General features: G+C 54.6%; 8 protein-coding genes and 1 non-coding gene across 9 annotated transcripts; 7 read left to right on the top strand and 2 right to left on the bottom strand.

Moving 5' to 3' along the window:
• Positions 1 to 96: 96 nt before the first annotated feature.
• VTJ04DRAFT_1308 (uncharacterized protein) lies at positions 97 to 1,736 on the top strand (the record flags this gene model as incomplete). Its single annotated transcript, XM_069358981.1, has 2 exons — positions 97 to 998; positions 1,649 to 1,736. The coding sequence occupies 2 exons, from the start codon at positions 97 to 99 to the stop codon at positions 1,734 to 1,736; spliced, it is 990 nt and encodes a 329-aa protein (XP_069223916.1).
• A 2,129-nt stretch (positions 1,737 to 3,865) lies between these two features.
• VTJ04DRAFT_1307 (uncharacterized protein) lies at positions 3,866 to 4,661 on the top strand (the record flags this gene model as incomplete). The annotated part of the gene is made up of 2 exons (XM_069358980.1): positions 3,866 to 4,130; positions 4,186 to 4,661. 2 exons carry the CDS (start codon positions 3,866 to 3,868, stop codon positions 4,659 to 4,661), a joined length of 741 nt encoding a protein of 246 aa, XP_069223915.1.
• A 250-nt stretch (positions 4,662 to 4,911) lies between these two features.
• Positions 4,912 to 6,237, top strand: VTJ04DRAFT_1306 (uncharacterized protein; the record flags this gene model as incomplete). Its single annotated transcript, XM_069358979.1, has 4 exons — positions 4,912 to 5,120; positions 5,183 to 5,337; positions 5,403 to 5,670; positions 6,051 to 6,237. 4 exons carry the CDS (start codon positions 4,912 to 4,914, stop codon positions 6,235 to 6,237), a joined length of 819 nt encoding a protein of 272 aa, XP_069223914.1.
• On the top strand, positions 6,172 to 6,267 carry VTJ04DRAFT_t19. The gene has a single exon. It is a non-coding gene; the product is annotated as a tRNA-Lys (tRNA).
• Positions 6,268 to 7,057: 790 nt separating this feature from the next.
• VTJ04DRAFT_1305 (uncharacterized protein) lies at positions 7,058 to 10,177 on the top strand (the record flags this gene model as incomplete). The annotated part of the gene is made up of 4 exons (XM_069358978.1): positions 7,058 to 7,954; positions 8,017 to 8,178; positions 8,238 to 8,738; positions 8,951 to 10,177. The coding sequence occupies 4 exons, from the start codon at positions 7,058 to 7,060 to the stop codon at positions 10,175 to 10,177; spliced, it is 2,787 nt and encodes a 928-aa protein (XP_069223913.1).
• Positions 10,178 to 13,909: 3,732 nt separating this feature from the next.
• On the top strand, positions 13,910 to 15,794 carry VTJ04DRAFT_1304 (uncharacterized protein; the record flags this gene model as incomplete). The annotated part of the gene is made up of 5 exons (XM_069358977.1): positions 13,910 to 14,020; positions 14,083 to 14,152; positions 14,212 to 14,359; positions 14,418 to 15,590; positions 15,659 to 15,794. 5 exons carry the CDS (start codon positions 13,910 to 13,912, stop codon positions 15,792 to 15,794), a joined length of 1,638 nt encoding a protein of 545 aa, XP_069223912.1.
• A 253-nt stretch (positions 15,795 to 16,047) lies between these two features.
• On the bottom strand, positions 16,048 to 17,214 carry VTJ04DRAFT_1303 (uncharacterized protein; the record flags this gene model as incomplete). Its single annotated transcript, XM_069358976.1, has 3 exons — positions 16,048 to 16,811; positions 16,912 to 17,115; positions 17,175 to 17,214. 3 exons carry the CDS (start codon positions 17,212 to 17,214, stop codon positions 16,048 to 16,050), a joined length of 1,008 nt encoding a protein of 335 aa, XP_069223911.1.
• A 669-nt stretch (positions 17,215 to 17,883) lies between these two features.
• Positions 17,884 to 18,328, bottom strand: VTJ04DRAFT_1302 (uncharacterized protein; the record flags this gene model as incomplete). Its single annotated transcript, XM_069358975.1, has 2 exons — positions 17,884 to 18,169; positions 18,285 to 18,328. The coding sequence occupies 2 exons, from the start codon at positions 18,326 to 18,328 to the stop codon at positions 17,884 to 17,886; spliced, it is 330 nt and encodes a 109-aa protein (XP_069223910.1).
• A 1,120-nt stretch (positions 18,329 to 19,448) lies between these two features.
• VTJ04DRAFT_1301 (uncharacterized protein) lies at positions 19,449 to 21,447 on the top strand (the record flags this gene model as incomplete). Its single annotated transcript, XM_069358974.1, has 8 exons — positions 19,449 to 19,673; positions 19,730 to 19,854; positions 19,911 to 20,293; positions 20,345 to 20,746; positions 20,807 to 20,955; positions 21,012 to 21,071; positions 21,146 to 21,271; positions 21,364 to 21,447. 8 exons carry the CDS (start codon positions 19,449 to 19,451, stop codon positions 21,445 to 21,447), a joined length of 1,554 nt encoding a protein of 517 aa, XP_069223909.1.
• Between the last annotated feature and the right edge of the window lie 1,053 nt (positions 21,448 to 22,500).

Here is a 22,500-nt window from a genome sequence, read left to right as displayed (position 1 = left end):
TTACTATCCATAATCTGGACTCAAGTCTGTATCGTCCGTTCTTTGACATCTTGGTTCTGTAGCGATTATTTTACATTCTCATCACTCCGCAACAAGATGATCATCACTCCATACACCATCCCCGTTGCTGTAGCAGGAGCGTCACCGACAACCGTTGCTCCCACAACTACGATGCCCCTTGCAACACCGGCCCTTGTTCCTCGTCATTATACCTATTGGAATGGCCGAGACATCGAAACTGTCAATGCAGTAACATACACTCTCGCAACTGGGTTTACCACCTACCCGGCTGTGACATGTCTTCCTTACTCTGCCCGCGCACCTTCCGGGAAATCCAATAGCATCGATGCTGCTTGTTTCACCGTTAGCGGGCCATATCACGACATTCCTGTCTCTGCGACCTTCGTCGTGGTCGACAAATGCAGCACCGTCGACGGCATAACCACAACAGCGTATTCCACATACTACGATTATTGGGACAAAGATGTCATAACAACAGCCTCGACTGTCACGATCGAACCATGGGTGAGGTGCAGTTGGCATCTGACCGCCGACCATCCAGAAAACTGCGAAACTGTGTCCCCTTTGGGATGGGCTTCGCTCATCTTCACCATCTTCACCATTCAGGTGATGTGGTGGGCAAGCGATATACACCTCCTCTTCAAACCTCGCGACAAAGGCGGAGGACTTCGCGCCTACTTTGATGCGGTCGTATGGGCATGTATCCGCGCCACCAGCCCCATGAGCGCCGGTGCCATCGCCCTCCACTGCGGCGACGGGCCGGCACATGGTGCGAGAATCTACTACCAGGGCGTACGCACGTCCTCTCGGGGACATCTCTTCGACGGGAGAACACCGAACGCAAACTGGAGACCGGGCCGGTCATTCAAATATTGGATCAGCGTGTTTACCGAGTGCCTCACGATTGCCACGGCAACACTCACCATGGTCAGGGCTTGTTCAAAGGAGTACGCGAACATCCCCTTCTCGGAGAGCTGGTGGGTTGTCCCAGTGCTACCAAACGCGCTAGTTGGGATATTCCTCCTCGTTCTCGAGTTTCTCCTCTCGCCATCAAGGAAGGTCCAAAATCGTTGGGGTTGGTTCATGCTTCTCTGGTGTCTCGTGGTGGGCGCCGCCATCCTCGCCATTCTGTGGAAGTTTGATAGCTCGATGAAGACCCTTTGGTTCGTTCCGGCCGTCTGTTACTTCTTCATGACGATCCCATTGGCCGAGTTTGGCAAGTCCACGGTGATTGCTGCTCTTCTATCCTGGGCGGTGCGCGTTGGTGGTGTGAGCTGGGCGGCGTGGCACCATTACGGCGGAGGTCAACCATATTGCAAAATCCCTGGTCGAGGGTTTGCCATCGCATACATGACAATGGGCGCTGTTACGACGATACTGGGCGTGGCTGGCTCCATTGTCCATATCAATCGCATCAGGAAGGAGATGAGAAAGCCAAAACCGACAAAGCCTCCTGAAGAGAGCACCTCGCCTCAGGCAACAGAAAACCGACCTACCTCACTTCCCGACCCTCCCACCTCCACATGGCCGGGAGGTCCAGCCGGCCCATGGCCAGGAGATCCAAGATACACGTGGCCTGGGGTTCCAAACAACCAATGGCCGGGACCCCCTTACAACGGATGGTCAGGAGGTCTATACGGTCAAAATGCCTGGCCAAATCCTCCCAACAACACGTGGTCAAGCGGTCCAGGAAACGCCTGGCCAAGTCCTCCTAGCAGTCCAGGACCTGGAGGTCCCACTACGTGGACAGGAATTCCAAACAGATACTGATATTGGCGTTACTATTGTTGTAAACAATAGAGGTTTTCTTGAGATGGGGATTGCGGTCCATTATTTGGTACGTGTTCGCCTTTTCTCTCGACAGCCCGCGAGATCCATACTAACACCAGCGCTTGATCACAGTTTACCGGCTCAGAGCTCACATCGTGGTTGGCCTTGACGGGGCCAAAGTTGAACTCACCAAGGCCCTGCTGCTGGTCCCAAATATCAATTGCCTGACGTTTGTTACAATACAAGTGTATGCTTTGAAGGGGATTGGATGCTGTGGGTTTACGAGTCTCGGAACTTTGTCATTGACAGACTGAGGGCGAACGTGGAACGGAGTTCTTGACGACATCGAGGACTTCCGGATGGTACGTGCCACGGGGATGGGTGTGTTCGGGGTGAAGTATGTTTGCTCCAAAGTCTGCCTGAGTGGCCTGTTATTATGGGTTGGCGTTGAGGCGCAGCAGAGGCTACACGCGAGCTCAAAAGTAAGACCAGAAGAATAATTGTGGGGCTCAGACATCCTCGATGAACTATAAATAATATTTCATTGGTCTCTGCCAACTGATGGCGTCCTCCTTCACGATGTCAGCTGGACGAGTGATGGCCAATGTCTGACGCGACAAACAGCATGGACGAACAAGACCTTGACCTGACCTCGACTGGCGTCTGCCAATTCAAGTATTTCCTTGCCCTTCCGGCAGAGATATGCGTTTATTTCTATGATCTCGTGCTTGTCCAGCCATACTATCCACTCTTTCCTGTGCCCTGGGAGCATGAGTGAGTCAATCCACAGCATGCACGCCGAAAGGGAATAGAGATGGCCAGGAAAGAAGGAATTATAACGCACAACCGCGTATCAGGGACGCAACAGAGTATTTCAGGCAGTTTTTTGGAGGGTACCCGCCAGAGGAGATGTTGTTTGCATACGAATATATCGGCTTGCTTTGCGTCAACAGACAGGTGGCCGCTGAAGCAGCACATCGGTTCTACGGCAAGAATATCTTTCACTTTTTCTCTGTTTTGTGTTTTGAGTTGGAGCGCATTCCGGCTCCCCCTTCACCCAGCCGCAGTTGGATCACTCACTGGTACGTGATACCCGAATCCCCGTACCTATTCGTCATATCACGTCGACGTCTGGCCCCCATTCCCTAAGGCGGTTACAACTGACACGCGTCGTTCCCGTCGCCGTAGGCTGGAGCAAATCGGTTGCAACAGACACTACATCCAGAATATTGGTAAGAATGCATCGCCAACCTCCTCACGCGTCTCTCCTCTGGCGGGCATTAACTCTTATTATGGTTTTGTTTAGATTACTGGTTAATTATGTGTCACGTATCCGATACTGAGAAAGTCCGTAACGACCTTACTCAGTTGCATTCACTGGTTCCCAACCTCCGTTCGCTACGTATCTTTTATAATCCTTACGTACGGATCGAGGGGGGAGAAAGAATTTTCTTCTCTTCCCCGAACTTGTCGTTCCCGAAGCATGGTGAGGATTTGATGAAGATGGTTCTTGAAGGGATCGAGGAAAAGTTCATTGGCTTGCAGCTTCTGATTTTCACATTCTCTTCGACCGATGACGTTTATGATTACATGAGGTACGAATAGGTATTAACTACGAGGCGTGGTATAAAGATGATATCAATTATTCATTGATGGCTTCAGCAAGGCCGATAATGCGGGTCCGGGTTGGGTTTGGGAGAGGCAAAGAAAGGCAAGGGTCGAGACTCGGCAGACTTGGGCATTGTTTCGATAATAGACACAACGGCTTAACCCACACCCACCTCGGCTTCCTGGGTCGGAATGGGGTTGACTGTCCGTGTCGTTTGTTGATCACGGCGATGGTGTACATACCTCGGAGTTAACGGATCTAATCTCATGTGTCAGGTTTGCCACACAACGTTTATTTTCCGAGCTGAATAATGCGATTCTGATAAACCAGCTTCACGTCACACGTGGAGATGAAATTGAGAATATAAGACTCACAGCATATCTCACTTCCGTTCAAGTACACCTTGACTCCTCCCTGATTTGAACAGTCGACAGTGTTGTCCATATCCCTCATCACCTTACCACAATGTCTCTTCAAGGCAAAGTTGCCCTTATCACTGGTGCATCCAAAGGCATCGGCCGCGCAACTGCTCAGCGTCTTGCCGCTGAAGGTGCTTCCGTGGTCATCAACTACCCCTCGGACCGCGATAGTGCTGAGCAACTTGTGGCATCCATCGGCACCGACCGAGCACTGGCCGTTCAAGCTGATGCCTCGAAGATTCCAGACATTGAAAGGCTTGTCAATGAGGCAGTTCAGAAGTTCGGCCACATCGATATTGTCATTCCAAATGGTGCGTTCTCTAGGCTTTCATTTGCCAACTGACAGAAACTGACCAGCCACCATAGCTGGGGTCTTGGGAATGCACGACCTCGCGCACACCACCGAGGCGGCTTTCGACGAGCACTTTGCGCTGAACGTCAAAGGACCTCTGTTTCTCGTCCAGAAAGCCGTGCCTCACATCCCTGCTGGAGGGCGCGTCGTCTTCGTCTCGACAAGTCTCACCACCATGTCCAACATCCCGGCCCCGTATATGCTGTACGTTACGACAAAGGGAGCCATTGAACAGATGGTGCGAACCATCTCCAAGGAACTGGCTCCGAAGGGTATCACCGTCAACGCGGTGGCTCCAGGACCGGTTGGCACGGAACTCTTTTACAGGGGTAAAAGCGAGGAAATGCTCGAGGCATTGCGGCGGCAGAATCCGTTTGGGAGGTTTGGTGAGCCAGAGGACATTGCATCTGTGGTAGCGTTCCTGGTGAGAGAGGATACTAAGTGGGTGTCTGGGGAGATAATTCGGGTCAATGGAGCTGGCACGGTGTAAGCTTGAAGACGAGCCAATAGGTGATGTCAGACGATTGATCCCAGAGCGTCGGCGGCGCCAACCCTGGACGATGTGGTTGATGTCAGGCTTTAAAGGGTTAGGGTTAGGGGCAAACATGCATCTCTTGGCGTCGCTTGATGGTTCCTTGGCTGATGGACGTCAATGTTTCGCCTTTTTCATCACTTGATGTCTGCCGACCAACACGAATCCCACTCTTGAACCTCTTGCCAGGCAAGACCGGTACTGCACTATGGATGAAGTGACGACACTCGATGCCTCCAGCCAACCATGGTCCGAGCCATCGGAACCATCAGCGGCCGAGGCAGTCCTTCCAGTACGACCTGCGCCGTCCGGTCCCGGCATTCCTGACACTGCACCGGCCGAAGGATCAACGAAAGCCAACCCCCCAGAGCGAGAAGATAGCGCCGACAATCTCCCAACGAGGGAGGAGGTGTACCAGTGAGTGTGATCGGCCTGACGGACATGACAGGATGAGCGACGGGCTGACGAACCTCATCCAGGCAAGCTCAAGCCCTCCAGGAGTCCCTCGCTACGCTCTTCAACCAGATCGAGGCGGTCAAGGAGGAGCACGACAAGCTGTACAACCACAACAAGTTCCTCCAGCAATACATTGGCGACCTGATGTCGACGAGCAAGATTACGGCTACTAGCAGCAGTCGGGCGAAGAAATGAGCACGGTTCGCGCAGCACGGCTTTGACGGGACATTCTATCCACAACAGGACAAGAAGCTGCTTCGGCGCGCTGGTGTCAGGTTTCGGTGGTGTCATGTCTCTCCGAAGAGGAATCCATAGCGCTGGCTGCCCTCGGTCGACGCAGGCCGTTCCGCGACGCCTCCAAGAAGCGCAGGGCTCAATGCTTTGACTACGAAGCTCCCACTCTGAGCCTCCACAAAGGCCAAGCAATCGCCGCCAGCTCGGAGTTGCGCATTTGGCTCCGGCTTGGACGGGGATGGCCCGGTCGTCCTCTGTTGGAAGCCGCCACATACCTGTGCGTCGCACGCTGAAATCCAGCCCGACATGGCAACCTAACTCAAGGCCAGGAACTGTTCGGCATCCCAGTTCTTCGGGCTTTAACCAACTTGGCCCAGTGGTCCCAAGGATAGCATGCAGCAGGCCATGTCATGATCCATGAGAAGATGTGGACAAGGGCCACTAGGCTGAACCTCGATGAATTGACTCAACTTGGTCATGGGAAATCTACTCATCCTGAGATCCAAACGGATTGGGTTTGGATGCAGAGAGCAGGATCAGGGAGGCAGGGCAACAAATTCCAGTCGATTGTTGAGCCAACATCGTGTTTCTGAACGGTTCCTCTTGTTAGCTGACATGGCTGTTTTCTGCTCCCTGACGATGTGATGAGTGGTTTAGTATCGTGCCCATTACGGACCTGAAGCAGGTGCTGTTGATGATGCTTCATCGGTGTGTTGAGATCGAATGGCTGTGGTGCCTCAGTATTTCAGATGGGTCTGCGCCGCAGCAACAATGGGAAGCCGGCGTGGCGCAATCGGTTAGCGCGTCAGACTTTTACGGCACTGTGGTGCACGTGGAAATCTGAATGTTGCGAGTTCGAGTCTCGCCGCTGGCGTTGGGTTGATGTTATTCCCGCTTTGCTTTTACGTAGCTATGGAACTTCTTTTTGGTGGTTTGGCGATCCTCGGCTGCGGTTTGGAGCGGATTGGAGTGGGTTTAGCCTGGTGTTCCTCGACATGGAGGGGTACCGGGTTTAGGGGCTGGCTGGTCCGGGGCGCTGGTGGATGGAGGAGAGAGAGCACAGCCGACAAATCCTGAACCGTCGGTGACTTACGAGAGAGTTCTCATGCCGTCACCAAATATACTGCGGGTCAAATGAATAAAATCTTGTAAACAGCTTAACGCCCGGCACAAGACGCCAGAGTCGGTTCTGATCGCCAGCCGAGTTTTGGGCTTTATCAATAATACTTACTGGGGGTCCTGGGCTTGACATTCGGGCAATCATCGCGATCTCACTGACCCACCCAAAATCCCCCGATGCGCTGCTCCTGAATCCTGCCTTGAACCTTGATAACCAGCCTGGACTCTGGAGTCACAAGCCCGGCGTGATGCGGAGCTTGAAAATGGCCTCGGCCCCCCGACCCCCGGCGCCGGGTTCCATCCACCTCTCCGTTCTGCCCCCACTCTTCCGGAACGATGGCGTGCTCCGGCTTACCGCGGCAGTGTCGGATGTTGCGCAGCCCACAAATTGCAAAGGCCGGGTGATCCATCGCAAAACAACCAAAAGTTTCATTTGCTCACCAAACTAGATCAGCCGGGACGTTCTGATATCTGTTTTACGTGTATATCTTGACCGGCAGACTGAAACTGAGATCTATCCTAGTGACATCTTGAAACCGCCGGCCATGGCGTCGACCACCTCAGCCGGCCCTTCGGAGCGGCAGCCTCTCCTCGCCGAGACCCATGACGCTCACCACCAAAACCCGGACGCCGGCACCTCACAGGCTAGCCATGCGCCCTCTTCTTCTCCGGAGAATCCACCACGGACCTTCGAGGCCGCAGTCCACGGGACCTTCACCCGCTCCCTCGGCACGGCCGAAGCCTTCGCCGTCGTCGTGAGCATCGTCATCGGCAGCGGCGTCTTCACCTCCCCCGGCGCCATCGACACCAACGTCCCGTCCCCCGGCGTCGCGCTGCTCGTCTGGCTGGTTGGCGGCCTGCTGGCGTGGACGGGCGCGAGCACCATGGCCGAGCTGGGGACCGCGATCCCCGGCGAGGGCGGCGTGCAGCCGTATCTGACGCACATTTTTGGCGACGTCTTTGGGTTCCTGGCGGCGTGGACTTGGGTCGTGGCGGTCATTCCCGCGACGCTGGCGATTATGGTGATTGTCTTTGTGGAGAGCGCGTATGCGGCCGCGGGCGGGACGGCGGCAGATGGGCCGGGCGGTGCCCCGCTTTCGCATAAGCTGTGGTCGATTGGTGTGCTGGCGGTGTTGACGGCGGTGAATTCGATCAGTACGCGGGCGAGCACGAGGCTGAATGCTTGGTTTGTGGTTGCCAAGTTCACTGCTATTATGGCGGTTGTGCTTGCTGGGCTTGGAGTTGTCGTACTGCAGTTGGCACGGCCAGGTCAGGATGTTGGCGAAGGTGACTGGGCCAGGAGGTCATGGTTTGCTGCGCGTGATAGTCTCAACCCAGATGGGAGCGTTACACATTGGGATGATCTAGGACTCTGGGAGGTATTGGGACATCTCTCGGCTGCGTTGTATGCCGCGTTATGGGCATATTCGGGATGGGACAAGGTGCGTCTTCTCTTCCTCAGTTCCGTTGTCATGAAATGGAACACTAAACATTGAGTTCCCAGGCCATCTACATCTCGGCGGAACTCTCCAACCCAGCACTCCAGCTCCCGCTCGCCTTTAACACCGCCCTTGCCACTGTGCTCCTTTGCTTCCTCACCGCCAATGCCTCTTACTACATCCTCCTGCCCTGGGATATCGTATCAACAACTGACAGTGTCGCTGTTGTAAGTCCTAAGTGCTTGCCTCTGTCCGGCTCTTGATATCTTTTCTCATGCCTTGTCAGACTGCCATCAACCGCCTCCTGGGCCCTGGCTTCGGAATCGCCGCCGCGGTTCTCATCTGCTTCGTCATTGCGGGGTCCCTCATTAGCAGCTACTTCGTCGCCGGTCGCATGATCGTTGCCGCTGCCAACCGGGGCTGGATCCCGCGTGTCTTCGGTGTAGTTGGTAACCTGGGGCCGGCAAAGATTATCCGCGGAAGAGACCCGGTCTCTTCACGGTCCTCGGTTTCTTCGGTGACGACAGAGGGAACGTTTGTTGACTCCGTCGCGGATGAGCTGGCCGCGCCTTCTGACGCACCTATCAACGCCATGCTTCTAACGACGGTTCTCACGGCCGTCTATGTCCTTGTTGGGAACTTCCGCGCTCTGCTGACGTTCAACGGCCTCGGAGAGTACACTTTCTTCTTCTTAACCGTGGTCGGGGCACTTGTGCTGAGATGGCGTGAGCCTGATCTCCATCGGCCGTACAAGACGTCAATTACGAACCCCATTGCGTTCTCGCTGGTGAGTGGGTTTGTAGTAGTTCGCGGTGCTGTGTTTGCCCCAACGCAAGCGTTGGCTCTGCTAGGTCTGTGGGGTTTGGGATTTGTGTATTATTCGATAAGAAGATGGAGGGGGGAAGTGTGGTGATGAGCTGTACCTGCACTTCAAATGTATTTCTCAAGTACTAGCATTTATAAGTGTCATATTACTGCCATGAGACCTTGTTTTGGCAGGTTTGGTGGCCTCTTCGGACCCTTGACTCGGGTCTCGGGAGCATGGATCCGGATGAGGGGCAATGCATGTTAGTGGCCCCTCAACATGTTTTGAACCGAGGTCACAACATCTCACCATATCTTGACCACAACAAACCCAACCTTCAACACAAGCTAAGGCAGCCACTATCTGCCATGTCTCTCCCATCTTTGCCCCGCGGGGCAGCTTACATCTTCCTCAACGCCCCATCGAGACGCAATGCCCTTTCCCTCTCAGAGCTTCGCTCCCTTCGTGACCAGCTCATCAAGGCCAACACATCCCCAACCACGGGACGCTTACTGCTCCTGCCGCGTTTCAAGCCATCGATCCTCGCCTCTCTTGAACGAAGCCATGCTCGCCTAACCGCCACCTCCCCCTCCCATTCGTCTCACCAATCCGAGACAGCAGAGCAAAAAGAAGAGGATGCGGATTACACCTGGCTAACCTCCGCCACCACCTTCTCGCGCGCCCGCGCTGGCCTTCCCCGGGTCCTTGTCCTCGCCTCTGCGCCAGGACCCGTCTTCTCCTCGGGCCACGACCTTCGCGAACTCCGCGGCGCCTCGCCAGCCCAAGTCTCCGAAACCTTCCGCGTCTGCGCCGAGGTCATGACCCTCCTCCGCCGCAGCCCGGCGCTTGTTGTTGGCCGTATCGCGGGCCACGCCATCGCCGCGGGATGCCAGCTCGCCCTCGCGACGGATCTGCCCATCGCGCATGCCGGGGTGAGGTTCAGGCTGCCGGGAGCGACGCTAGGGTTGCCGTGCTCGAGTCCCGCGGCGGTGGTGGCGAGGAGGGTGGGGACGGTGAGGGGGTTTAGGATGTTGGCTTTGGGAGAGGATTGGGAGGGGAGGGAGTTCGGGGATGTGGTTAAGGTGGTGGGAGCTGAGGGGGATGGGGAGGAAGGATTGGTGAGCGCCCTGGATCGGGAGGTGGAGAGGACGGTGGAGAGGTTGTTGGGCATGTCGCCTCAGCAGAGCGCCATGGGGAAGTGGGCTTTTTGGACGCAGATTGGGGTTACAGGCAGGGATGAAGATGAAGCTTCGGCTGAAGGAGTAGAAGGGGTTCGGGGTGGTGGTGATGGGCTGGAGGATGCGCTGGCGTGGACGGGGAGAGTTATGGCGTTGCATGCGAAAAGTGAGGATGCGCAGGAGGGCATTAACGCGTTCCTAGAGAAGAGGTCGGCTGCATGGAAGAGCATTGGAGAACCTTGAACTGATCACAGGCACTACTACGGCAGCCATTAATATGATGAGGTTCGATTCACTGGGATAGAAAGTGTCGTCCAAACATCAACACTTCAACTTGATGCATACCGCCGGGGCATGACGTCCTTCTATCCAACTCCAGCGTTGACCTCGGTCAACAAATCTCCAGCTCCATATCGTACTCCCCTGTCGAGTCCGCGTCAAACTCATCCCCGATACCCAAGACATCACAAGCCCCTAGCAATTCAACCTACCTCGGATGACCTGGTTCAGGAGTTGTGCCAACCTCGCGAAATAGCAGCGGCTTGTGGCAATGCTCAACTTGGTAGACAAAGTCACCTGCTTCTGCATTGGTCGGGCCGCGACCAAGGTATCCTTGTTCTGTCACCAGCAGCCTTGCTTCTAGACACCAGTTCCAGATGTGCTCGTCGAGCAAGCCATCCTCAAAAGCATCAAGTGCGTCTGACCAGTCCTTCCACCCCATCAATGTTTGTATGTCAACGCCGGGGAATAGCGCTGTGCTATACGAGATCTGGAAGTCACTGTCTGGAATGAGTCCGAGGATTGTAGCCGCAATCTCGGGGACGGATTCAAAGTTCCTGGCCTCGGTCACCGTCGACTGAAACCGGGATAGAAAGCCCGACTGGGCTTGGAGGTTTCTGTTTTCGACACCCCGTAATAGTTCGTGGATTAATATGACAGCCAACTGTCTCAGTGTCCACGAAACAAATCGCAAAACAATTGTGTGTACCTTGTGTCCATGAACGGGGTCTGACTCGGCCGGGGTCAGGGTAAGAAAGAAGGGTCGCATGACGAAGCGTGAAAGAGCCTGGAGGGGTGGCAACCCGCCTGTAGGATATGGCTTGTAGTTCCTCTGGTACCTGAGGTAAGCTACGCAAAACCGGGCCAAGTCCTGTTCGTAGCCGAGCTTTGATACTGTCAACTGGGTAGTCCAGGAGACACGACCACGACAGCGTGCCTTTGTGACTAGAGACCCGTTTGTGGTGAGGTTGATGGCAAAAGGTCGTGGATTGCCAGCTGGATCACGACGCTCGCTGAGAACCCAGTCGACGTCGCCATGGCCTTTCCTGTTGTACAAATCCGGCACCCATGATGGTAAGTCCAGATCCAGTGTTTTCTGCTTGCTTGGGAGCCACCCGCCCCTGATGGACTGGGCAGAGGACTTCCCGGTGCCGGCATAAGCCAGTAGATCCAGATTGCAGCACTCCTGAACAGCACGTACAGCCCACTCGATATAAACATCCCGAACTGGCTTCCGGTAATCTGGTATGAGCTTGCCATATTCATCATTGTCATCCTGCGGTATAAGATGCAGCAGGCCATATACGGCATCGCGCGGCTCCGTCGACATGTGTGTCCGTGCAATGTGGAGAACAAGCATCCATCCTGGAGTTGCGAGGCGGCGTTGGATGGTCGATATATCGCAAAGCGTGAAGAGTTTGTTAAGTCCCCGGGTTTCATTGAACTATGTCGCCCGAGAGGAGATTAGAGAAATCTCTTGACGGAACTCCTCCACCTCCTGGAGGTTAGAAAGCTCGCCATAGCCATATATATTGAGTAAACACTCCTTCAGTGCGTCGAGCTCAGCTGCCGTCATGAAACAGCCGGTGTTCATATAAACGTGTGACTCAGGACGCGCAAGTGCAAGCTCCTGAACAATCCATAAGCGTTCCCAATAATTACTCGTTTTCGAGCATGATCCGCGTGAACAACGCTGCATCATCGTTGCGCCACAACAGCCCGAGGGACCGAAACCAAGGGCCATCTCTGCGGAACAATTCTTTGAACGGGACTTTGGACCAGTAGCCCCTTGATATTGCCATTGTTGTGCCTGTTTCCATCTTCCCTGGGGCCGGGGGGGTGGCTTCCACGCCCCAGCCTTCAACATAATCCTTTGGCTCGTCTTTCTTTCCATTCCAGTCCGCCATTAACTGTTTCCACTTCAATGCGATTCCACACATGAAAGGGAACCACTCGAAATCGCGCCCGTCCGAGACCCATGACACGACCATAGCAGCGTTTCGGTACAAATCTCCCATCAGTAGGACTTGGCTGTTCCGCTCGATGTCGTCCGTTTGGTTGATACAAAGCGCGTCGATCCAGAGCGGGATGCCTCTGATCTTCGCTATTAACTGAACACCATTCCAGGTCTCCTCTTCGTCCACATCCGCTCCGCTAGCTGAATCTCTGTACGGCGAGGGATCGGGATTTGACTTCCACTTGGTACCGATACCATATTGCCTAAAATTTGCGAGACAGTGGTACAAGTTTTCTTGTACTTCAAATTCATGGCCATTCAGAATGATCTTTAGACGTGGCGCGTCTGGTCTCCCCCACCTGTATGAGAGAGCGGTGAATGCGGGTTTGTTGAGGAGAGAGACAGTGGCTAGCTCTGCGTGTCTAATCTCCAGCTGCCCCCGTGTATGCGAGTTGATGATTCGCCGTTCGACGGTGGCGTAGCCAGTATCTCCGTGAGAAACAAATCGTCGCGTTGATATTGGTATGGCCGTTGGCTTTTCAGTTGGCAAGAGCCAGAGGACACGGATCTCACGGTGTGAGGAATCCAGGGGCTCACAGATGGTGTTCGGCCTGGAGGTCGATCCGTCAACTCCTGACGCCATGCTGTGGTCTTGATGTGAGCCGGGAGTCGGAAAAAATGGAATCTTGCAACGGTACGCTGATTGAGTTCAAGCCCGTTGATGTCACGGTTGCCCGAGCAGGTACGGAATAGGTACCTGTTAATCAACAGAGATTGATCAGACTCCAGATGGAAAAGCGACTTTGGATTGATCAGATTGATCGAGGAATCAGACCAAGCAAGGTGTACAGGGTCAGGCAGGCAGACAAGGCTCTTTGCCGCCATTATGAGGAACCCGCCTGCTCTGACCATCACCTGTCAGGTTGGCTGATGTTTGCGTTCGTGCGAGGCTGAGCCTCAGTGTCTACGGCAGAGGTCAGCACACAACGCCACTATTATTATCTCGACCGAGCCCGTCGAAAGAACACTATGCATGGACCAACAAGGGTTTTCATTCCAAACCACGCGAAGCGGTCAAAATTGAGCTCCAATCCTTGAGTACCTAGGTATTCAACCAATCCGTCTCCAGCGTGGCGGCGTACTTCCAGGATATGCGGCTGCAGTCGAACCGAGATGGTTCAACGGGTCCCAGATCTGACATCAACCCCAGAACATTTGAAAACGGTTGCACTTTAAGCAGATCCTCAATATCCTCGGCTTCTATGGCTCTGTCTCCCGCCCGACAGAAGCCCCGCCCGGCCAATTTTGTCCCATTCTCCCTTCTTCCGACGAACTTGATCACCATCCGGACGCGGTTTACACGCAGCAGACGGGCCAGCTCGGTGAAATGCAATCATCTTCCACAACGACAGCTGCGTCGTTGTCTATGACCCCGGTCTTCTATGCAAATCGGAGATTTTTTGAGCAATCAGATGGCAGCACGGCCTTTTGACGTTCCTCGCTCCCGCTTTGGGACCGCGGAAGGGGGGCGTCCGGATCTGAAACCGGTGCCATGTGAACCTCACCAGGGAGCCCCCGTCACTCAAGGGTTGATGGTGTTACAGCTACGCGTTGTGAACACTTGACCACGACAAGGTATATGTACACAGGACCTTGCAGCTTCGGTGTCATGGAGCCTCCAGGGTCTTCTTTTCTCTCCCCTACCGCCCAAGCTATCCTCCCAGCGGGCAACCGATACCATGTCGTCCCACAGCTCCGACCACGTCGATGAGAAGCCCGGGGCCTCGACCCGCGAGGTGCCTGCTACCGCGACCCCCAAGGCTCATGGAAAGGAGAAAGCGGTGCACAATGTGCGTCCTCTGAACACCAGAGGAATGGACAGTTGTCGAGGATGTCAAGTTAACATGAACAGGCCGAGCTCTTTGCCGCGATTCAAGAGGCTAACATCAACCCCTGGAGCAAGACATCCATTCACCTCTACTGTGAGCCTGTCCAGACACTAATATGGCTGACCATAGAAGGACATGCTAACAACCACAAGTTTCCATATTTATCGCCTTCTGCTGCGCCGTCGCCAATGGTTACGATGGCTCCCTCATGACGTCTATCATTGCAATGCCGACATTCCTAAGCACGATTGGCGTTACCAAGGGTTCCTCCGAGTCGGTCATTTTCTCCCTCTACGCTGTGTAAGCCCACACCTACTTACCCTCGGCACATGGCATCCACTGACCATCCCGTCAACAGGGGTGCCATGGTCGGTGCGCCCGTGGCTGCCACCATCTCAGACAGATTTGGGCGCCGCAAGAGCATGTTCTCGGGTGGTGGTGTCATCATCCTCGGCATGATCGTCATCTCGACCTCCAACACGTACGCGCAGTTCGTCGTGGGCCGCTTCATTCTCGGCTTCGGCATCGCCATCATGACCGTTGCTGCCCCAGCGTACGCCGTCGAGATCGCCCCTCCGCACTGGCGTGGGCGCTGCACGGGCTTCTACAACTGCGGCTGGTTCGGCGGCTCCATCCCCGCTGCCATCGTCACCTTTGGCTGCAATTACATGGGTAACGACTACGCCTGGCGAGTGCCCCTGATCCTGCAGGCGTTTGCTTGTACCATCGTCATGGTCGGCGTCTTCTTCATCCCCGAATCCCCCCGTTACCTCATGGCCAACGACCGTGAGGACGAGGCCTTAGCGTTCCTGGTCAAGTACCACGGCAACGGCGACCCCAACTCGCGCCTCGTCCGTCTCGAGATCGAGGAAATGCGCGAGGGTATCCGTCTTGACGGTGTCGACAAGAGGTGGTGGGACTACCGGCCTTTCCTCTTCACCCACAACGGCCGTTGGCGCATGGCGCAGGTGCTCATGATCTCCATCTTCGGCCAGTTCTCGGGCAACGGTCTGGGTTACTTCAACACCACCATCTTCAACAACCTCGGCGTGACCGAGGTGCCTCAGCAGCTGGGCTATAACATCCTCAACCAGGGTCTGTCCGCCATCGGCGCTTTGACGGCCGTCTCGCTTACCGATCGCATGCCTCGCCGGAAGGTCCTCGTCATCGGTACTTTTATGTGCGCCGTAGCGCTGGCTGCCAATTCTGGTTTGTCGGCTGTGCTGGACAAGCAGCTCAGCGAGACCGGGCAGATGGATCTCAGCTATGGTCAGGGTGCTCTGGCGTCGTACTTCCTCTTCAACATCATCTTTTCCTTCACTTACACCCCACTGCAAGGCGCCATCCCTACTGAAGCTCTTGAAACCACCACCCGTGCCAAGGGTCTCGCCCTGTCTGGGTTCATCGTCAATGCCATGGGGTTCATCAACCTCTTCGCAGGTCCTATTGCGCTTGAGAACATCAAGTACAAGTACATTTTCGTGTTCGTCGCCTGGGACGTTATTGAAGCCATCTGCTGGTACCTCTTCGGGTATGCGTTCGCTGCTTGTTTGGGTTTGTTTTGCCTGATGGCATTGACTAATACGTCATTTCCAACAGTGTCGAGTCCCAGGGCCGTACTCTCGAGCAACTCGAGTGGGTCTACAACCAGCCCAACCCCGTCAAGGCCTCCCTCAAAGTCGACAAAGTCATCCTCACAGAGGATGGCAAGGTCGCTGAGAAGGTTGTGGTCTAGGTGTCCAAGGTCGATCAGTGAAGTCACAGCGACCCGGGAGAGCAATTCAAGGAAAATAGGAGGGATCAGCGGGATATGACCGCATTGCGGACTGACACGTCTGAAGTCCCTACACCGTATTAGGTGTCTATAATGTGCATAATAAACTGTTGCCAGACAACCATTGATAGCCAGTTTTTTCTCTTTATTATGACCGCTTTCTCCATGCATTGGACCCCCAGTCCTTTCCATTCTACTCCTGGCCTACGATGTCTCAACGCGGGGTGTACGGCGGAGGCGGCTCGCTAGGCCCAGCATACCCTGACGGACTTCCCGGCCTCTCCGTCTGACCAATCGCCGTGTTGACTGTCTTGTTGCCAGGTTGATTGAGCTGGCTCAGCTCATAGTCAGGAGGTTGTTCGGCAGGTGTGAGGGCCGTATAAGATGTGGCCCCAGCGTTGTTGAAAAGTCCCCGACGTCGCTTCGAGATCAGAATCCACGGCATAATGCAGAACACCAGGATTCCGCGGAACACCACGCCGACAACAGGGATTGCTAACGCAGGACCGACGTAGTCACCGTGCTTGCCTGCTACCCGGAGCATGGTCACGCCGAACAGGGCGCCGTAGCAGCCGGCAACCATGATGCAAACGATCCCGGTGATGCAGAGCCAGCCTATGGCTTCGTAGGAATCTTCAACCCGGGGGCAGAAGATCCACCGGTACATAGCCCATGCCTCGATTATCATGATGATGATGGTTAGTACCACGAGTGCTCGGACGAATTTTACAACCATTTTTTCGTGCTTGGCAAGACGGTCCACCGAGAGAGCCCGGTAGGCTTCTCGCCAGCTCGAGGTGATATTGGCGAGCCGGAGGCTTTCCGGGGATTGGTTCTGGTTCTTGTTTGCCTGGTCCTCCGAAGACGCAGGGATGTGGTCCCGGAGGCATTCTTCAAGGACGGTCATGACATCCTGGGGAGGGATGAAGTCGCTGCGACAAACGATCTCGCCTGTGTTCCCATAGACGTCGCATATCCCTGAGACAATCTTATTAGTAACATGTGTGTGAGGCGTCATGACTTGGGGTTGGAGACTGGGTATGGGGTTGTGACAGTGCTGGCAACTCTAATCCCTTACCGTGAATACCAACCCGCCAATACGTTGGCAACTCGGGCGGGAGAATAACGGTGAAGTTCTCTCCACCGGACTTTGCCCCATCCTCGCGTGCAGCCAGTTCCAGATTCTCAGCAAGATGCTTAACATCGACTTGATACAACGCCAGACCGCTCAACGGTGGCGAAGAGCACCCGATGAGAAACATAATGTTCCCCGTATACAGGACTTGAGTCATTCCTTGTTAACCCACCAGTGTCTGAGAGTCAATTGGAAGGAAAACTCACGAAGAGGGACGAGGATCATAACAATCCATTGGAACCACATGGTGGGCTATCGGGTTGGCATAAGCACCATACGACAACGATGGATAAGAGGCAGGCAAAGTAAACCCCGCGGTGATAGGGTTGTGAGAACAAGGGATGCCGTAGACTGTGGGGTTTTCCGGTTTTATAAGACGGATTGGATACGCCAGGGACGGAACCTCCGTTCAATGTCTCCTGGGCCAGAATCGCGCGTGGTGCGATGGAGAGAGGTTTGGTGAGGCTGTTGGCGCCTTGTCATTTGCCCAACCCGCTCAGCCTCTCAGAAAAGGGGCCAAGCCACACCCATGCTTTCAGCTGCTGCTCACCAAGACCAAGACGGCAAGCTCTGCGTTCTCGTCCTACTAGTAGGAGATCATCAAAAGTGAGATCATCGATACGCATTGGAATTGACAGAAGTATATCCGTACGGAGTAGGTCATCTCCGTTCATCCAGGAATTTTGGTCCAAAGCCTTAGCCATCAGAAAGGAAAAGAAGACGGCCCCCGACGCACCCTCATCAACCTCAAAATGACTCCTGTGCCCAATATAAAGTAAAAAAGGGTATACCCCCAACTCACGTCCTCAAAATACCTGTACAATCCATCATCATCGATATCATCAATCATGAAGTGTTAGACTCAGAAGTACCTCGCCAAGACTCTCCATCCATCCCCTCACCACCATGACATCATCAATCCGAATCATAACCCTCCGCAGGACAACATCCCCAGCAACACGGTTGACACGCCCAACAGCAGAAAATGGTACCGCACAACCAAGGGAAAAATCCAAGGCGTTCTGGCTCCCTGTGCCTATGCCTATGTCGCCTCTTCTCGTGCACTACAACGACACGCCTCGGGGAGGGCGACAGCGACCGCGGCGGTGATGGCTCGATGTCGACGATAACGCCGCGACCCCTTGACCTGCCCCTGGATGAATAGTGTGTCGCGTGGTATGCCCGTGGTGGTGGTTGGGTGCTGGTGATGGTGTCAGCAAATGGCTTGTCTTTCGTGTCATTCAGGGGTGAAGATTTAGACAGTCCCCGTTGTCTTTTCCCTACTGAACTGCTCGAATAGAGGTGGGTGCACCTACTACATCGGCCGCGGCTGCGGCTCGTAGTAAGACGGTGGTGACATGGTATCTGAGATCGCAGGAAGCGCACCCTAGCACTTCTTCGAGTCTAGGTGAAGCGGGTAATTGTTTGAGAAGTGGACGTTTGTGGTGGTGGTCGACAGCACTTTTGGTGATGTTTTAGACAGCGATGCAGCGCTGGTCGCGATGGTGTGACTATTAGTTGGTGGCAAGCGATAGTTCTAGTCCGGCTGAAACCAAGGCACAATTGACCCGGCCTCGTGATCCACAAAAATACGATGGCCGTTATTCCTTGAGAGGTGTTGAAGTCTTCCTTCTAGTGTTCGAGTTGAGTTTATACACAAAATTCTGCTCTGGCAAGCCAGGTCCTCAGGCTGGTGTCTTGCACCTAGGAATATAAGCGTGAGGAGTCATGTCTCGGCACCAACCGCAGCGGGGTGTGCGGCACAGCAACCTTCAACGTGCTGTTGGTTGGGGGAGTTGGGAGGGGCGGCTCACTCAGCGTCGCTGCGGCGCGTACTCGATGCATGACGTGCGTCAGTTTAGTTGCCTGTAGTTCCAAGGTTTATCTTCCATTTTCTTGGTTGCCTGACCCAGCGGGGGTGAGACCCAGAAGTAGCGCGTTGCCGACAAGGTTGACCTGAAAACGGCGAGGCCTCGCGCAAGGCATTGCTCAATAGACCACTATCGTGGTTCTCATGATTAACGGGGTCTCGCTTTCTGGCGTTGAGATTTAGGGCCGAGGGCAGGTCGGTGACGGTCGAAGCACGACCCAGGGTCGAGGGGCGGCGGCATTGAAGCCCTTCAAAGTGTCAGGGCATAACCTGGAATGCTCAAAAGTCCAACCCTCGCAACACTTTGTAATGTAAATTTTGAGGATAATGACACTTGCGGTCCATCCTTCCTCTTGAAGTGGTGGAGCTGCCGAACGGGATTACGCGGGGCCCGGCCCTCTCCGGTCCGTTGGATTAGGATGTGGGTCCCGGAGATGACTGGTGGGTCCCACCGTCAGTTCCGAAGTGGGGCCGCGATTCTGCAGCGTCTCACCGCCAAAATTCTTCGTGCCTGCCCCTCCATCGCAGACAGGTTGCTTCCCTGCCTCCATCGCAAGTCCACCACCAACACCAAAAGCCCTTGAATTCGCACATCTGAACACGGGACACAATGGCGACAGTGCTCCCGCCCCCGTCGAAGCGACAGAAGAGAGAGGAGATCGAGCGCACCCGAACTCAGCAAGATGTCGCGCCGTTGCTGGCTACGGACCTTGGGTCCTTCAAGGCCAACTTCGTCGACAGCGATGGGAATCAAATGGCCGATGTGGTTGAGATCAACTTCGCCGATGCCACCGAGAAGAATATCTCGGCCCTGCTGAACACCCTGCTTGGGCGGGTATGTATGGCCCCAGCTCGCCGCGCCATCTAGGAGGCTGACGATGCAAACCCCAGGACCCAGAGGAGTTTACCCCTTACCGCTTCCGTATTCATATCCCAGGCAAGGACGTCATAATAGACCAGTACCCTACCGATTTGCTTGGTCTGCTTCAGAAGCATGGCGTAAACAACCCCTTCGAGTACGAAACGCTGCGCATCCCCTGTTCCGCCTTCCTGGAGGCTAACACAGCTGCAGAACTACCATCATTCTCAGCGCCGAGCCTCAGGCCGTTTTCAAGGTCCATGCCGTTTCGCGACTTGCGCACCGTATCCCAGGCCACGGCCAGCCTATTCTTACCTGCCAATTTTCCCCAACATCCTCAGGCCGTTTGGCCACAGGAAGTGGTGATAACACCGCACGCATCTGGGATACAGACTCCGGCACACCCAAGCACACCCTGAAGGGACACACCGGTTGGGTACTGGGAGTCAGTTGGAGTCCCGATGGGTCACGGCTCGCTACATGCTCCATGGACAAGACGGTCAGGATATGGGACCCAGAGACTGGGAAACCGATCGGCCAGGACTTCAAGGGACACTCAAAGCCAGTTCTGGGTCTGGCCTGGGAGCCATATCACTGTACGTCGGATGACCTTATCACCGGAAATATCATGAGCTAACTCAAGGTAGTATGGAGAGATGGGACACCCCGCCTTGTGAGCGCCAGCAAAGACGGGACGTGCCGCATCTGGGTGGTCAACACAGGACGCACAGAGTTTGTCCTAAGCGGCCACAAGGGGTCGGTGACCTGTGTCCGGTGGGGCGGTACCGGCTTGATCTACACAGGGTCTCACGACAAGTCGGTGCGCGTGTGGGACGCTGTCAAGGGAACTCTTGTGCATAATCTCACGGCACACGGCCACTGGGTGAACCACATCGCCCTGTCAAGCGACCATGCCTTGCGCACTGCTTACTTTGACCACACGGGTGACGTACCGGAGACCGAAGAAGGCAAGAGGGCCAAGGCGAAGGAAAGGTTCGAGAAGGCCGCCAAGATCAACGGCAAAGTAGCAGAACGGATTGTATCTGCAAGTATGCCATGCCCCTTATCCCTCAATCTCCTCGTTGGCAGAGCCTAACGCATGAGCCTAGGCGACGACTTCACCATGTACCTGTGGGACCCCACCAACAACGGCACCAAGCCAGTTGCACGGCTCTTGGGTCATCAGAACAAGGTGAACCACGTCCAGTTCTCTCCCGATGGGACGCTCATTGCCAGCGCGGGGTGGGACAACTCCACGGTACGTTTCCCTTTGGAAATGGATGGGTTCTCCAGCTCCTCGCTAACTAAATCTAGAAACTATGGAATGCCAGGGACGGCAAGTTCCTCAAGAGTCTAAGGGGTCACGTCGCACCGGTAAGTCTGCACAAGCCGCTGGCAGCCGCCTCGATGCTGGTCTACCCTTGATGTTGACATGTTTCCCGAATTAGGTTTACCAGTGCTCGTGGTCTGCAGACAGCAGATTGCTCGTCACCGCTAGCAAAGACTGCACGCTCAAAGTTTGGAACGCGCGTACTGGCAACCTGGCGATGGACCTGCCTGGTCATGAAGATGAGGTAACTACCATCCAATCATGGAATACGTCTTACCCAATCATCCCCTCGCGTGATCTCTTGAGGCTGACGTTACGTGTGATTTATCTTAATAGGTGTATGCCGTCGATTGGGCTGCCGATGGCCAGATGGTTGGGTCCGGAGGAAAGGACAAGGCGGTGAGGACGTGGAGGAACTGAAGAGGCGTTTGATATGGTTGGGGAGAGGGTTAGAGTGTGGCTCCTGTCGTGGGCTTGAAGCTGATGATGAAAGTACATATCTCCTACGTAATCTAGAAAGGCATATGGATGCGGCTACTTCCGGCACGTCGCGGTATTGTTCAGATGCGGACTGTAGGATATCTGAAGCGGCAATTGTAAAGGAAGACATTCTGCATTTCCATGAAGCTCCTGGTGTCCAATCCGCAAGTACTCCACCATATCATCGCTTACCCCCAAGACACGGTGGCATGGCGTCATTCATCACAATCATCATGATCGCCGTAAACTACTCGCTGCCACCGTCCGCGTGTCATTCCAGATTTTCCGCCACCTATCGCATGCAAGCAGCAGCCGAACCGGGTTGACAGTTGAGCCTGAGTAACCCCGAAGTCTTCGATTGGCTGAGTTGCTGCGTCGTCAAGTCCGGCGACTTGCAGGAAGCTAATAGCTATAGCCAGACTTAATTACAATACTACTGGCACCAATGTTGTCATTCCTTCTGTTGATCTCTTGAGTTTGGCTTCAGAGTGGTAAATGAGCGAGCGCTCCCTGCATTGATTCCAGTTCACCGACAGTAGATTACTACCTAGAGAGGGACATTACTATATCTACGGCTCGTACTGAGCTTGCTGAATAGGTTTTAAATGGCCCGTGAGCCTGTAACTTGCAAACACATTAATTGTTGGGTCTGTTCAACCAACCTCCTACTCTGTATATGATACGGTTCGGTGTTGTCGCCGGTAGGCGAGATAGGTTGGGTACTCAGAGGAACTTCACATTGCCGTCTAATACCGTATATCCAGTCATTAACCCCGTTGATATCTCTGCCGTTGTAGCTAAGGCTGAGGTTAGGGCTGACTGGTGGACTGTGTTGTTCTAGGAGTCAGATAGTAAAAACACTAGTAGTATGTTTGAGGCAGGCTATTCTATCCTTTCGGGATCATAGGCCCAACACGCGTAGGATACCTAGGGCCATCGGCCTTGATTTACGTTGGGTAATATGAACTGACCCAACATCAGCAAATAAGCAAC

The sequence above is a fragment of the Mycothermus thermophilus genome, assembly GCF_041956435.1.
Source record: "Mycothermus thermophilus strain CBS 625.91 unplaced genomic scaffold VTJ04scaffold_1, whole genome shotgun sequence".
Lineage (NCBI taxonomy): Eukaryota > Fungi > Ascomycota > Sordariomycetes > Sordariales > Chaetomiaceae > Mycothermus > Mycothermus thermophilus.
Note: the sequence above shows the minus strand (reverse complement) of the source record. Positions and strands in the feature narration are given on the sequence as shown.